This window comes from Passer domesticus, chromosome 3 (genome assembly GCF_036417665.1).
Source record: "Passer domesticus isolate bPasDom1 chromosome 3, bPasDom1.hap1, whole genome shotgun sequence".
Taxonomy (NCBI): Eukaryota; Metazoa; Chordata; class Aves; order Passeriformes; family Passeridae; genus Passer; species Passer domesticus.
This window is the reverse complement of record NC_087476.1, coordinates 63,977,922-63,993,953: the sequence shown is the minus strand read 5'-3', so window position 1 is coordinate 63,993,953 and position 16,032 is coordinate 63,977,922. Positions and strand designations below refer to the sequence as shown.

General features: G+C 38.6%; 1 protein-coding gene across 10 annotated transcripts in view; it reads left to right on the top strand.

Annotated features, from left to right (window-relative positions):
- The window catches only part of ARFGEF3 (ARFGEF family member 3), a 96,879-nt gene that overhangs the window by 57,016 nt on the left and 23,831 nt on the right, over nucleotides 1-16,032 (top strand). For all 10 annotated transcript variants that reach the window (XR_010358780.1, XR_010358781.1, XR_010358782.1 and 7 more), the window contains 7 exons: nucleotides 1,017-1,150; nucleotides 2,596-2,741; nucleotides 3,455-3,634; nucleotides 4,006-4,150; nucleotides 5,228-5,350; nucleotides 7,453-7,556; nucleotides 8,988-9,132. Coding sequence is in view for 7 of the 10 variants with exons in the window: in XM_064413553.1 (XP_064269623.1) it covers nucleotides 1,017-1,150; nucleotides 2,596-2,741; nucleotides 3,455-3,634; nucleotides 4,006-4,150; nucleotides 5,228-5,350; nucleotides 7,453-7,556; nucleotides 8,988-9,132 (977 nt within the window). In the remaining 3 variants the exon portion in view is untranslated. The remainder of the gene's footprint in view (nucleotides 1-1,016; nucleotides 1,151-2,595; nucleotides 2,742-3,454; nucleotides 3,635-4,005; nucleotides 4,151-5,227; nucleotides 5,351-7,452; nucleotides 7,557-8,987; nucleotides 9,133-16,032) is intronic.

Below are 16,032 nucleotides of genomic sequence, written 5' to 3'. Positions count from 1 at the left end.
CAACTGACATTTTTCACCTTGATCTCTGCCCATAGGAAGGTGTTATATGTAAATTCAGAGCCAAAAGTACTGCATAAACTGCTTGTAGAAATTTGACTCTGGGAAAAAAATACCCTTTATTTAGGAAGCTGAAAATATAGCTTGGTTGTGAGGATTATAGAATAGCAATACTGTCATTTTAACGATGCTGATTTTATTTCTACCCTTTGACTTAAGTGCAGATGTTTATTAGGATTGAATCCCTTGTTTCTTAGGACTGTAGTAAGGTTTTTTCATGAAAAGCAATGACAGAAAACCATATTTTGTCAATTTCTAGATGCACCATATGAAATTTCACTGTAATCTCTGTGGAGCTTCCCTCCAGTGTAACTACACTTATTGTTTTGTGGTACAGATTTTAGCTGTTAAATCCTAGGAGCCCATTGCAGCTGAAAATAACAACTGTTGCTTGTATTTGTCATTGTTAGCCAAAATATAGCCCCATACTTGCCACTGTTAAAAAAATTAACTCTACTCCAGCCAAAACCAGCAAAATATTCCAAACTAGCAATTCAGGTACAGTAACCTTAGGTTTAAGACTTGAATTAATTTATTTTTCAAGTTAGGGTTGGTAACTTCAGATGGAGCAAAGTGGTATAACCCTAAAGTCAGTGAAGCTATGATGATACATGTTGTGAGGACTGGGCATGTTTCAACTGGTTTTTTGATCACTGGTTCGTGACTGGCTTATAGCATTAAAGTAACTTGAAAAAATGGCTTTCTGTTTTAGCACTGTAGTTGAATCTTGAAAGAGTTCTGGTTGATCCCATAGCAACCTGCTTTCCACCCTCCAATTAATTAAGCTTCTAGATCAAAGTCTTGCTGCAACACTGTATAAATGAAAAAGCTCTCAATAACTAATGTGTCACAAAAGCCAATGTATAGAAGCCACAAACAGACAGGAGTTTTCCTCTTACATACACATTTAAGTCTGCATCTCATGAATTTTTCAGTTAGATTCTGTTCTTTACCTACAGGCTTTTTGAAGATGCTGCTGACAAGTTAAACTTGACGGCATTGGCAGGCTTCCTTTACCAGCTCAAGAAGGCTTCTCAGGCCCAGCTTTTCCATTCAGTCACAGATACAGTTGATTACTCACTAGCAATGCCAGGTAAATCACCTGAAGATCCTGTACAGAGTGTTTTATATGCAATTGTACTGCTTACAGGACTAATCTTTCTTATTACAATTGTGGGAACAATTTTTTGTCTTCAGAAAAGATTGAGCACTTTATTTGGACAGGGACCACATCCACACCTGCTTTGAAACACACCACAGAACATTCATTTGGTTCTTGGACTTTGTGGGGTGTTAACTGTGTGCCAGTATATAATCACAGCTCTATTTTTGAACCCAGGCCAATATGGAAACTTGGGTCAATCTAGACTTAAGACAGTGGATTTAGGTTTGATACTTGAAGTAGGATAACCTCAGAAGTGTTCAGGAAATGGGTGATAGAGAACAGAGCACACAAACAAAGAATGTTAAAGCAGTGGGATTTGTCCTGCTTGATTTTCTCCAGGAGTAGAGTATGTACCTCACAGTACAAAGCCTGTAAATTGTTGTTTCTATCGCTGTCTCAAAGAGAGCAGAAGAATTAGACACAAAGAAAGATGACTTCACTTAAATTTATACTGTGCCTGTAGAAGCTACATTAGTCATCAGGTTTTGTTTTGTCCTGTGGCACCATTTTTATCTGTGTCTCCAATTTAATTGGTTTCCTCTCTCCCTGAAGTGCTGCTTGTCATTTTGTCGGTATGGCACTTCAAGATTTTGGTTTTGTTGGTCCTGCTTGTCTCCAAATCTCAACGTTCATTACTCTAGTTTTAATAAATAGATTTCATTTTTTCATGTTATGTAGGGGTCAATCAACTGTCATTTTAATACTGAAATTAAAATTAAGATAGAGGAATTAAGTGCTATTTTGTTATTTTAAAAGTGATATGCCGCCTGATTATGTCTTTTGTTAGACATAAAAGCACCAGTGTATTTGAAATGAGAGGATGAAGTGTCTTTTCAAATGTTGTAAGAGCAATGGAAGACGAATCCCATTCAATGGGAAATAACAAGTGTTAGTGGCTGTGGAACAGAAAAGCATTTTCTTACATTCTGTTCTTTGTATCCTTTGCTTAATAAGAAATACAAAATTAAATACCCAGGCTAAATAATTTGCAGTTTATAATCTTTCCTGTAGATGTCACCAAAAGCTTTCATAACTACCATTTTGGGTCTTAATATCAGTTATTTAACTCATTGCTTAACTTTTCTGCATGACTTTTCCAAGCCTTTGTCTTTCATATGTTTGGAAAAAAAGCGATCACTTAAAGTATGTTTAGTAACCTTTAAACCTGGATCCATCTCCTGCCCTTTTACCTACACAGGCAAAGGCTATGTTTTACGTTGGTTTTGGTTTTTTTTTTTCCTTTTTCTCGCTCCCACTAAAGCTTATCGATAATCAAATACTTAATCAATCACTCAATCCATAATTTCTAATTCCAGTTCAGACATTTAGGAGTGGAGGAGCAGCTGATGCTTTATTCTTATACTTTCTTGTAGGTGAAGTAAAGTCTACACAGGACAGGAGAAGCGCTCTTCACTTATTCCGACTTGGTGATGCCATGCTCAGAATTGTAAGGAGTAAATCCCGCCCATTGCTCCACCTTATGCGCTGCTGGAGCCTGGTGGCTCCTCACCTTGTAGAGGTAGGAATGGGGGACAAGAATGGGAATGTGTGCCTGAAGCAACAAAGTTGAGAAAGATGAAGAAGTTTTGATAGCTCTTAAAATGTATAACAACCTTCAACATTGTCAGATCTGCTCTGTGTTTATACACTGTGTCATATATTGCCATACTGCCACCAAGGAGTGTGTTTGTAAGTGACTGAAATGGGCAGGGACAGGGTGTTGGACTTCTGCAATGTGTAAATTGTGCCTGGTAGAAAAACTGAAATCACCTCAAGGGGCTCTAAGTGACTCCTCCACCTGCTTATATTCCAGTCAAAGTCTGCATCCTTGCAGTTTTTCCTATGAAAGGATGCAGGTTTTCTTTTCCCATATAAAGCCAGCTCAGCTGATACCTTTGGAAGGGAAAAAGGGTCATACAGTCCAAACAAATGACAGCATTTCACACAAGTTCTGTGAGTTTTAGTATTTAATTTATTTATATTTAGCTCAATGTGTTTTTAATTGTCAGCCAACTTTCATACCTCTGTGGACCTCTAGGCAGCTCAGAGTCTCAGTCATCTGTTTCCAGGGCAGTAGTCTCCTGTTTTCATTACGGTGGGGTCCCTGGTCACATTAGTGGTGAAGCTGTTTTGAAGGTTTAGTAACATGTAGTGCTTACCTCCCTTGAAAGTGTCTTACTAAAAGCAAATTTTTTGCTTAGACACAGTCTAATCCTTCTCCTTTCCCTGCAGGCTGCCTGTCACAAGGAGAGACACGTGTCTCAGAAGGCTGTCTCCTTCATCCATGACATCCTCACGGAAGTGCTGATGGACTGGAATGAACCTTCTCACTTTCACTTCAACGAGGCACTTTTCCGCCCCTTTGAGCGCATCATGCAGCTGGAGCTGTGTGATGAGGACGTCCAAGACCAGGCAAGTTAGCTCTGATCACTGTGTCTGTATCTGGTCTACATTCCCATAAGAATGGTTTCCAGAGTGCACTTGGTCCACCTGAGGGTGTTTCCCAAATTCCCTTTGAATGCTACCCCTTAATCATCTTCAAGGAATTGGGAGTGCTGTGCCTACCAATCCAGCATTGTGGCAGAGCACAGAGATAGTAGACCTGGCTTTGAAGCAAGTAAATAAAGATTTTCTACTATCTAAAAAAAATTAAAGAGTAAATTAATCTAGATTGTCATAGTGAGGTCTAGGAATGTATTTAAAGACATTCCTTCTGAAGATCCATCTGTATATCAGTTCTGGTTTTTGGTTCTTTTTTTTAACCCTTCCTACACTGGCTGCAGGTGGTCACCTCTATAGGAGAGTTGGTGGAAATGTGTTCTACCCAGATCCAGTCGGGATGGAGACCCCTGTTCAGTGCCCTGGAAACAGTGCATAGCAGCAGCAAGTCAGAGGTCAAAGAGTACCTTGTAGGAGAATACTCTATGGGTAAGGACTTCCTGCACTGTTTCAAATATGCTTTCATTCCCTTGGGGACACAGCAACTAACTCAGTATATTTAAATGCCCAAACTGAACAGTGGCACTACAACACTCCAGAGCTGTACCAAAGTATCTGACTTAATTGTTGGGGTAGGTAGGAAAGCAGACATATTGTTCTGACCTTTTGTCCTTTACATTATAACAAATTATTTGAGTGAGAAAGAAGGGTGTCAAACCTATTGGAATAATTCTGAGCAAGACAGTAGTGCAAGGGTACTGAGCTTGGTTGAGCATTTGTCACTGTCCTACTGAAGAAAGGACTGTATCCAAACAGAATGTCTCTTGTGAACTGTCTTCCCTATTGTATGAAACCTATTGCTCCTATACCTCAGGTAACTTAATATGATAATCTAGGCAAGTGCTTGTCCAGGCATTTGATCTCAAAGCTTTCAGATTCCTAGTGCTATTACAGACGACATTTCTGTAAGAATGCACATCCTTCCCAGAGATGTTTGCTTCTATGGAAATGTATTAATGTGGGAAAATCCATTTTTTCTGTGCTTTTTGCCCTATTAGAAGGTATGTTAAAATGTGACAAGTCATGTGTAAGGGACATGTTTTTTCTCCTAAACTTTGTCATTGAGATCTGTTATGGTTGATGGCTGAATGCTGGTGTACATAGCTTTTGAAGACGATAATCTACTTTGGAAAATCAAGGCTATTTTGTTACTCTATAGTCTGAATAGTTTTATGCATGATTGATGTAATCTTGGCAGTTATCTAAAACTAAACCAGAAGCTAAACAGAGACCTCCACCAAACAGAACTATAAGCTCCTGAGTTCAAGAGCTCAAACCTTAACTGGTATTTGCCATAGACTGGGCAAAGGAGGGAGTTTCTGTCACTTCCTATGAAAGGCTACACAAGTTGACCCAGGAGCAAGAGAAGGTTTTACTTTTAAGATCATTTCTGTCTCTGCCCAGAATAGAAAAGATTCTACAGATTCAGTTAAATTGTTGAAAAATGGTTGGAAAATTATTTTTAAGGGGGTTTGAGGAAGACTTCTCACCTTGTCATCTCCACAGGTAAACGCCAGGCTCCAGTGTTTGATGTCTTTGAAGCATTTCTAAACACAGACAACATCCAGGTCTTTGCCAACGCTGCCACCAGTTATATTATGTGCCTTATGAAGTTTGTCAAAGGACTGGGTAAATATTTTCCTACTAAGTCATGGTCTCACAGAAGAGGATAATTAAATTGTGTAATACGTAGCATGGTAGGAAAGAGAGGGGCACTGAAGATGTTGAGTCCAGAAAGCTTTAAAAAAATAAAATGAAATCAAAACCCAGGGATTATTTCTGTAACATTTTTAATACTATCAGTTCTTCAAGTTTTTATAGCAGCAAAGATACATCTCACGATTAAGTGTCTGCTTCTTAATTTGATCTTAGTTTATACCAGGACTTGCTTATATCCGTATCCATATCCATATATATATATATCTATAATAAAAAAAATTAAAAAAACCATCCAAACCTAGAATATTGCAGAAGTGGTCTGGCATTGTGCAGAGACAGCATGGATTGTCTGCAGCAGAGCAGGGCCTGTTTTACACTGTGGGCAGCAGAGACCAGGTTTAGTATGTCAGGGTGACCCTGCAGAGTCATTGTCATGCTTCACCAGCCTTCAGAACAAAGGCAAATGGTGCTGGGTTGTTCTGCCCCCGTGCTGGTGATCCATGGCTTGCCTTGATCATTAGAATTTGACACTTTTCACTGAACTGTGACAATGTTGGGGGATGTAAATTATAGAACTTTTAAGTAGTGATAAAATGGGGCTTTTGGTTTCTATATGAATATTAATTCACAGAGATTTCTAGGTCTGTAAGCAACTCCTTTTGATTTAAATGAAGCACCTAGCTGCAGGAGATCTACTCTTTGATGTTACTCTTCTCTCATTGAGCTATTTCACCATTGATTTCAATGGGGGAAGAATTCACATTGTGAGGTAATTATAATTGTAGATATTACTGCAAAAGAGAAATAAACTTACATGTCCAGTACCAATAGAGGGAACTCATGTTTCTTCTGGAGATCTTAAAAGCCTGTCTTATATTTCTTTGTGTTTCTTGCTTTCATGAGATAATTTTGACCCCATTGTGGTCGCATATCAAAAAGCAAGGTGTTTTTTTGTATTAAAGGTAAGAGGACTATGGGAAACATCAGCAAATACAATGCCATACTATGTGCATTTTATTGTAAAACTAAAGGATTCAAACTTCACTGGCTGACTTGGCTGATATCAGTGGTAGACAAAACTTTAAATACATTATGTTAGTTAATAGTTAAGAGTGTAGAAAAAGCAAATAAATATAGTGAAAGGAGAACAAATAGAATCTAATAATATAATTTAATATTTATCTTGTGCTCTTTATGAGAGGAATAACTTTTTAAGGCAAGAAAATGTTAATGTTGACAGGCATTTAGTCACTTCAGATTTGGTACTGAATGAGAAGTATTTGACTAAACTGGAAAAATGGTTTTGAGCCAAGTATTCTAAGGTGGACAGAACTTCAGCTGAGATGAGACAGGCAGGGTCAGCAGACAGGGAAAATGATGGAGTGAATGGAGTTATCCAGAGAGGAGCTCAGCAGCAGGATGCCTCGCAACTGCTCTGCTTATTGAATTCCCTTAGTGAAGCTGGTCTGAAAGGAGCAGTCTGCTGATGGAAGTCAGGGATACCAGCAATAGTGGCACTAGAACCTGAGCCTATGTGTCATGCAGTTATAATTGTGAGACCTTGATGCCTGCATTAGACAGCAGAAGGAAGTGTAGTATACAGAATATAAAATGATGCAATTAAGCAGTAAATAAACTAATAGGAAGAACTTCTGATAGAAGAATTTTCCAGAGCAGTGGGGTACAAATGACTAGAAAAAAATACTACATTAATTGAGCAATGCTGAATATGAGTAAGTAATTCCTAAACCCATGGAAGAAAGTGGAATGGAGTCAGTATGACAGATAATACAATATATGATTATTAGAACTCCCAAAGACTGTACTAAAGAGATATTAAATACGCATGTGTTTATTAAAGCATTTATGCATATAAAAATTTGTGTACAAACTATGACCAGTGTTACTGTATTGTTTGTGTGTGGGTCACCTGGTTGTCATTTAAGATCAAACCAAGGATGTTTTCTGGATTCTGTTCAAACATTAGGGTGTAACTGAATGAGAAAAGAAAATTAATAGTTTATTTATTGCTTTTCTTCTGTTCTTCCCAATGATGCCTTTTCTGTCCCCAGGGGAAGTAGATTGTAAGGAGATGGGTGACTGTGTGACAGGATCAGGATCTGCATCTACAGACTTGTGCCTTCCCGCGCTTGATTACCTCAGGAGATGTTCTCAGGTACGATGAACAATCTTATACAGGCACTAACCTGGCCTGGGAAATAATTCTAACCTGCAGGCTTTGCATCAGGCATTGGATGATTTGCAGGAACCCAAAAGAGTCTGTGTTGACCCTAATGGTAGTACCCTGCATTGCCAAATGGGTGGTGGTAATCTGAGGGAATATCATACCTTCCAGGCCAGTTAGCAATGGGAAAACTGAGGAGGTAAAAACACTCAGACCCAGGGAGCAAGTGAGGAAATGTGCCTGTTCAAAACATTGTAGTAAGAGCAACAACAATAACAACAACAACAACAACAACAACAACAACAATAATAATAATAATAATAATAATTCAAAACTAAATTAATTCTTACTTAAACAGTTACCATAAACAGTGTGGTGAATGAAAGACAAAAAAAAAACAACAAAAAAACCAAACAAGAAGTTGAGAATTCTTTTATTTTAAAAACAATAGGCTGCACCCTCTGAAATGCAGAAGCAGCTTATTTGTATCTGAAGTTCAGGTCAAATCTCTAATAATTAGAATGCTGGCATGTTTCCTCTAATCTTCTTGCACACAGTATATATTATTATCCAGGGTTACCTGGACAATTTTTATCTGATTTTATAATGTTATTTGTATTTCTGTAGCACCTGCAGGTCTTTTTGTTGGACCCAGGCCATGTTTTTCTGAGTACAATACAAAAGCACAACAAAGGATAATATCATTGCTGAAAGTACTTAATATCTAAATTCAGAGATAATGGTGGATTCAGTATGCAGGCTGAGAAAAGAAGGGAAGAATAAGGCAACTCAGAATAATAAACAGCAGACATACCAAACTCAACTTGCTATCATGTTCATCTAAAAAAATTAGTAAATATCTATGTATATATCTAATGTATGTTCTATCTATACACTATTAGTGCCACATTGCTATTCCTCATCCTTACAAACTCCAGTTCACAGTGGGGGGGGAAATATTTTCTCCGCTTTAAAAGAAACAACCATTTATATCTTGTTATACCTTTTAACTTGCCAGTAAAAGTAGAACAGGAATGACTAAAAAAGAATCTTGTCTGTATATTGCAAGTACATTATTTACTTAGAAAGACTTGATTAAATGCTGGTAGCATCCATGCAATAGTATGGCTAACGGAGCTTTGTAGGTCATAGATACAATCAGTGAGTTGTAATGTTTTCCCTTCACAAATGAGAAGAGAGCACACTCCCATCTCAGAAATGTGTTATTTCAATTGCTGCTCTCCATCTCTTTACCCACAACTTTTTAGTTGTCAGTGAACCAAAGACTTCTGGCCTCTAATTGTGTTTGCATACCTTTTATTTTATTTTACGTACCTCTGTTGTATATGATTGCTTTTACAAACTTTCCCATGGATATTTATCTTCTCTTTTTTTCTCTCCCCTCTTCTCCACCCTTCCAAGTTGTTAGCCAAAATCTATAAAATGCCCTTGAAACCCATCTTCCTCAGTGGCCGGCTGGTTAACTTGCCCCGAAGAGCACAGGAGCAGTCAGCCAGCAGTGAGGATGGGATTGAGTGCATCCTTTCTGACTTTGATGATGACACTGGTAAGTGCATTGAAAGTAGTAAATTCAAAACTAATCAATTGTTTCTTCTATATGTTGCTGCAAATTTTGACAACTGCTGAAAGCAAAAAGGAGGGAAAACTTCATACTTTATTGTTTCCTTGTTATCTACACACACCCACGTGTGCACACAGAGCTTGGAAGTTCAGGTCCTGTCACCTTCTTTATGTAAAAGATACAGTTAATATATAAGAAAAATACAACCCCTCTCCTAGGGCAAGAAAACAATATTTTTATTAACAATTATTTTGATTATCCTGATATTCATAACACAACCATTGTGTATTTCTGAGAGCTAACACAAAACTACTTTCTAGACCACAGCTGAAGTAAAGGAGTGAAAATCTTCTAGAGTTGGTATTCGCAGGCCTGCCTTTAACAGGAAAAAAAATACCAGTATTGAGTTACAGTCTACAAAGATAAAGAATAATTGTTTAAATATTTCCAAACTTAGGCCCCGTGGTCTGTTGAAATAAACAGTGAATTTCTGAAGTCCATAAAAAGCACTATGACCTCCAGAAAAAACAAGCAACATTTGTCACCTGATTATTTGTATGGTTTATATGGGTTGTGGATTAATCAGGTGTTGGATGAACTAGAATATACAGAGCCAAGCAGTAGAGGAATGCAGCCTTATGGCTTCTGGGCTCAGGAGACCTTCACAGCAGTACAGTTGGTGCATGAACAGAAGACTCTTTAACTAATTAAAGTTGAAAAGTGACATGTTTATTCAGCTCGCTGGGCATACTGGGAGGTAGTCCTCCAAAGGCATGTGCGAATTTCCAAAACTGTAGCTTCTCCATATATCTGCAAAAGCTCTACATATTCATAAAGACATCTGAGACGCCTATACATATGCATCACCTGCTCCTGCTTGGTATTCCAATGAGCTGAATGTTCATTACAGCTGCGCAGTCACCTTCTTGATTTGGGTCAGTGGGCTTTGAAATGGGTCAGTGGGCTTCTGAAGATGAAGTAAGAGGTCTTCCTCATGGTAAATTCTTCAGCTTTATCTGGTTGCCAGGACTTTGTGACCCCTTGGTCATGCTCCAAACTCCCTCTCCTGAGCCCAGTCATTGTTAGAAGCCAGGTGTATTTATGGTTCCTACCCTTTTACAATACTTCATATATTCTCTGTCATTTCTAAGAATACATGCAAGTCAAATACATGATACATTGCCTTTGCTTCAAAATTATCCCCATCTGGAATTATTAATTTATTATATATTAATCTATTAATTTATTATAAATTATTAATAATTTCTCTTTTCTTAATCTCCTTGTTAAGCTCTTAATTAAAATATATGGCCTTCATCTTACTAGCTACATGTCTAACTTAACCCCTTGATTCATTCCCCCGTTTGTCTGCAAAGTTAGTAAATTCTTTTATTGATATACAGATTCTTTTTCCTCTAACCAAGTCATGTGATAAGAATCTCTTAAAACCACGCCATATGTTTTTGATAATGAAGTTAAGATTACTATTCATCTTAGCATTCTCAAATTCTAAACAAGCATTACAACAGACAAAATCAACCTTAGGCCAACTAAAATCAATAAAACAACAATTGGGTGAACTAAAGCATTAAGTATACCCGTTGGTTTTGGTGACCATCCAAAAAGTACATCCTACTAATGGTGAGACATATCTTCCTCTAACCTTTTCAGGACTCTCAGTATGGTTTCTGTGTCATAATGTATTGTAATTCAGGTCTTCTTTCCCATAATTTTAATTTATTCAAGAATTTCCTTTTGATCCTCATTTTTCAATAACTGTTTGACTAAAGTTAACTTCATCCCTATAGGCACAGGTGATATTTCTTGCACAGTAGTCAAATATGCCTTTAGACAATGATGTGATACAGCAGCCTGATAGGAGAAATCACATCCTTAAATTTTGGCAGTTACAAATGCACAGATTAAATGGTGTTTCATTTATGGTGAGCTCCACCACCACTATAGTGGAGCATGCTGTTCTGAGGCATGCACAACCTTGACTTATATATACAAGCAGGGTTGTCTGGTTGACTGAATGAACCTCAATGTGACAAATGCTTTGTTCTGTATCCAGACAAGTGTCTTGATCATTATTCATATTTCCTTCACATATAAATCCTAATTGTCTTCTCATGGCATAAGACTCTATATTAGTAGTCTGACAGTTCCCTTCAGCTTTCTGTGCCCATGTTCTGTGTTCCGAAGGATACAGTACAGTTCTTTCATGATTCAACCTTAAAGCGACTATTGGGTATATCAAATCTGCTGATGCATTATGTATAGTCAAAACAAAAGCAGTCACTACACTTGTGACAGGATCATAGGTAAAACTGACCAAAACCCACCAAGACTGAAATTCTCTTTCTAAGTCAGAAGAATTATCCCAAACAATTTTGCAGATCTCAGCAGGAAAGGTGTGTTCTCCACTTTCCTTAATAACTGAGGCAGCCACTGACTGCATCCACAAGTGTGCTTGTACACACCTAAGAGCAAAAGAAATAATCTCAGTAGCTCTACCCAAGGTGTTGATTATCAATTCATGGTCCTGTTCTTCTGTATTTTCCCATTCTGGTAATATCTTGGACAGTTTCCACTGGGTGATACCTAAAGCTAATAAAGGAGATTTAATGGCTGTTGTAACTTAATTGTGTCACTACCAGCTGCAGTTAATTTGTTCATTAATACCTCTGAATCCATTGTATTCAAAACCCCCAGTCCTGTTCTTAATCATCCAGTCAAATCTCTTTTTCTTCTGAGTGTATATGATATATGCTTCTGTAATCAAGTGGTCATCCATAAAAGAGGTCTTAAAAAATGGGGTACACTCCAGTCTAATGGCAGAAGCATTTACCTGCATTGCCATTTCTGCTTGCTTCAGGGACTATTCTGGATTAAGCAGTAGCCTTTGGATTCCAGTCTTTTTAATAGTATGTGTTCCAATTTTGGTAACTATAGGTCAAATTGTCTCTTTTAGGGTTGGATGAGTGTAGTCTGAGTATGGGCAGTCTGTCTTGGTAGAGGCTAATTGGTTTTTCTAGTTGTTCTAATTCTATGCTTCCAAGGAACAACACAGACTTGAGTTATGTTATAGTCAATTCTCTCGTTCTTGTCTGCACATCCTTCTATTCGGAGTCGGAATTCAGGACATTTGCTTAAGCATTTGTCACAACATTCAGGGCTAATCCGGATGAGTTCCATAGGTTCTTGGTCGAATTCATGGAACCCATCCTGAACGAACGCATATTCACATCCCCAGACATTTCTCCCTTCCCAGACAGCTGCATTTGTGACTCTCAGCATTTTTGACAGAGCTTTACGGGTGTAAGAGTCGTAAGCTGTTCCTCGACAAGTGTATATATCAGTTGCATTGTACACACGTGGTATTGCATTAACTTCGGATATGGTCATAGCTATGATAGCGAAGGCCACAACTTTGCAAATTGTACTTGCCATTCTTTGAAACAAAGTCATTATAAATACAAACTAGATTAATATTTCTTCTTACAATCTACTCATTTCCCCACATAAGCTTCAATTTCAGTTCATTATCATCTGGTGTAACTTTCCAAACACCTCCTGGATGCTTTATCACTCGTGTATGGTGGATCCAGACGTTCTGTTCCTTGACCTTGATTGCAGTAAAAGTGGTGAGAAGCACTTGGAGTGGTCCTTCCCACTGTGGGTCCAGAATTTTCTCTGCAAAAGACATATACATAATCTCCAGGCTGTATGTCATGTACTGGTTCATCTAATTCCCTGCTCTGAACCCCAGCCACATGCTTCTCAATTTCTGTGAGTTGCTTGTTTAGGGCCATCATGTAGCTGTGTAGGGTTTCTTTCCCTACTTGGGTTGATGTTCCCTCTTGTACCCCATATGGCCTTCCATATAATATCTCAAAAGGACTTAATTTTTCTTTTGTCCTTGTTTTAGTCTGGATTCGCAGTAATGCTGATGGAAGAGCCTGGGGACAACATAATTTTTCTTCTTGCTCTAGCCTAATAATTTGTTGCTTGATTAAATGATTCATTTTTTTCCACTTGGCCACTTGACTGGGGATGATATGGAATATGAAGCTCCCAGTCTATGCTGAATTGGCTGCTAATTTGCTGTACAATTTTTGAAATTAAGTGTGGCCCTCTATCTGAAGATACTGTGGCTGGGGCCCCAAAGCATGGTATTACCTCTTGTAACAATACTTTAGTTACCTCTCGCACCTTGGCAGTTCTTGTAGGAAGAAATCAGCTATCCTGAAAAGGTATCTGTCAATACAAATAAATATTGATAACCCCCTTTCCTGGGAAGTTCTGAAAAATCAGTTTGCCACTGATGCCCAGGCCCATAGGCTCTTCCAATTTGTCTAAGTTTTGGTTTGGCATTATTTTTGGATTAGTTTGGAGGCAAAGACTACATTGTCAGGTCACTTGAATAACTGTACCTTGTACATTTCTGGCTACAATCCTATATTTTAAATTATTATACAAAGCATCTATTTCTGATGCTCCTCTTTTACTAGTGACCAAAACAAATAGGAGGGGACTGCAAGCTTTCCATTCCCTTCTTGTGTAGTGGCCCATCTTTCCTGATTGTATTTCCCATTCTCAGTCTCAGTAATGATTCCAGAGAGTAAAGAACATTCAGCATATGTTACTTCCTCCCAGTTCTGTTCCCTTCTTAAAAATAACATCATCTGCAATAGTGTCATAGTCTAAGGTTCCAGATGGTGGCCATCTAACATCTCCTTGTAGCCTATAAAGTGGCCATCATTGGTTACAAAATCGTATTAAATTCCTTTTCTTTTCAGTTCCTCCATAGCCCACCAATTCTTTCCAGTGTGCCAAAATACAACCCAAAGAACTAGCCTTAGAAATTTCTTTACTCTGGTTAGTTCCCATTTTTCTTTTCCCAGTGCTTCTTTGCTTTATCCCAAGTCTTTGCCTTCATTTGAAAGTCTTGGGGTATAAAAATAGGCTGCACACACTTAGTTCTAATTACTTCTGCTGGCTTCCCTAAATTAACTGAAACCCCCTTCTCCAATGATTCAAACAACCTGTTACTTCCATGGCCCTCACGACTGGTTGCCAATAAAATCTTTATAGCTCTCTGAGTGCCCTTTGTCTCCTTAGAATAACACAAATGACAAAGTGACTCTCTCAGTCTCCTCCACCTAAATGTCTGTCTGTACCACAGCTCTTCAACTAAATGCAGCAGAAGCAAACCCAGGGTTCACAAGGGCAGCCCTTCGGGCAAGCAACCTCTACCAAGCTCAGTCTCCTCTGACTTCTATTTCCATTCATAGGACACCTCAGCTACTTATTTCTCACTCACTCTACCTAAACTTTGTTTCACAAAATCTCACATTCTTTTCCCAGTTTTCTTTCCACAAAATCCAATCTTCAGGTACAAAGTGTGACTTTGAACACACCAACTTTAAAATCTCTGGTTCAAAATCACCTCGATTAAGGCATTGTTTCCACTGACACAGGGCACGCTCACTTTGCTGTCTTGCAGAATAACAATAATATCGTCCTGCACAAATATTAGAGTGCAATAACACCCACACACAATGCCAACTTCTAAATGAACCAGGGCTGCAGAGAAACATCCACAGAGGCAAGCTATTCCATGGATCCCTTAATGAAGTTCTAAATTCTCTATTGTAGGAAATTCCAATCTAAAGACAGTCAATGGCCACCAGAAGTCTTATGTAATCCTTCTGGGTAAACCCATTAGTTTCTTCTAGCTATTCCATGATTCACTGGAGTAACAAATTCCCATGGATCAAGTCCGAACCACTCTGTGAGAGGGATTCCTTTAATTCTCCTAGCCATGATTAAAACAGAGAGCCCCTAGAGATCCCAGAGAGCCATATACACTTCACTGTGTTCACTCACCACACCTCCCCTTTCCTCTTCTCAGGGGGGAAAATGTACCAAAACTGCACACAAATCTCAAAACCACACCAGCACTCTACAGAGGCTTCTCTAGCCCTAGGTCTCAATTGACCTTTTGCCCATAAATTGTCCTTGTCTGTCCCTTGGCAGAAATAATAGCAGCCTTCTACACAAAATACTGCTCTCACTACAGGCAGCAATTCCACAAACACAACTCTGTATCAGATATCAGAACTAAACCACGGGGATTATCCTCCAACTCATTTTGCACTGTTCCCCATTTTCTTTAAAAATATCTAAATTCTCAGGACAACCTTTTCCGCAGACTAAATTCACTATCTCACATTCGGTATGTGCTCCCTCCCAGTTATAGTACTGTGGGCATTCTGATTCCGGGAAATATTTGGGGCACACAGGTCTCTGCCTATAAGATAAACAATACCACCTTCTATTGCAGCTCTTGCAATGAAGAAGGACACAAGCTGAGTGTCCCCCAGGTACCCAACAGAAAATTGTCAGATTACACAAAAAGCAAGGAGTTAATCCTGGTCTTTTCTACCTCCACAGATTTCTGAGCTAATCCTCTGCTGGGGGTAGCTCCCAATCAAAAGCTAAATAACAGTTCATTCAGCTTGAATATCTGTCCCCTAAAAACACCCTTTCTGTCTTTCTATCCTGCTATTTATAACAGCCCAGTCTCCTCCTCTAGCCCAGAACTCATCTGGTTCAAGCCCAAGCCACTTACAGCGTGCCTCTCTGGACAGTCAAGTCTTTGCAGCTCGAGCCCAAACTTCGCCAGCCACCTGTATCAATTTGTTAAAAATAAACAAACATCACAGTAAATACAAAACCCAAAACACCAAGTAAAAAAACCAACTAGTTGCAACTATAACCTTCGACACAAGATAGCAGTGTTGTCTTAGAAATGAAGTAAAGAGTTACCAGCTCATTGCAACTCTACCTTTTAACACAAGATAATAGTATTACCTCGAA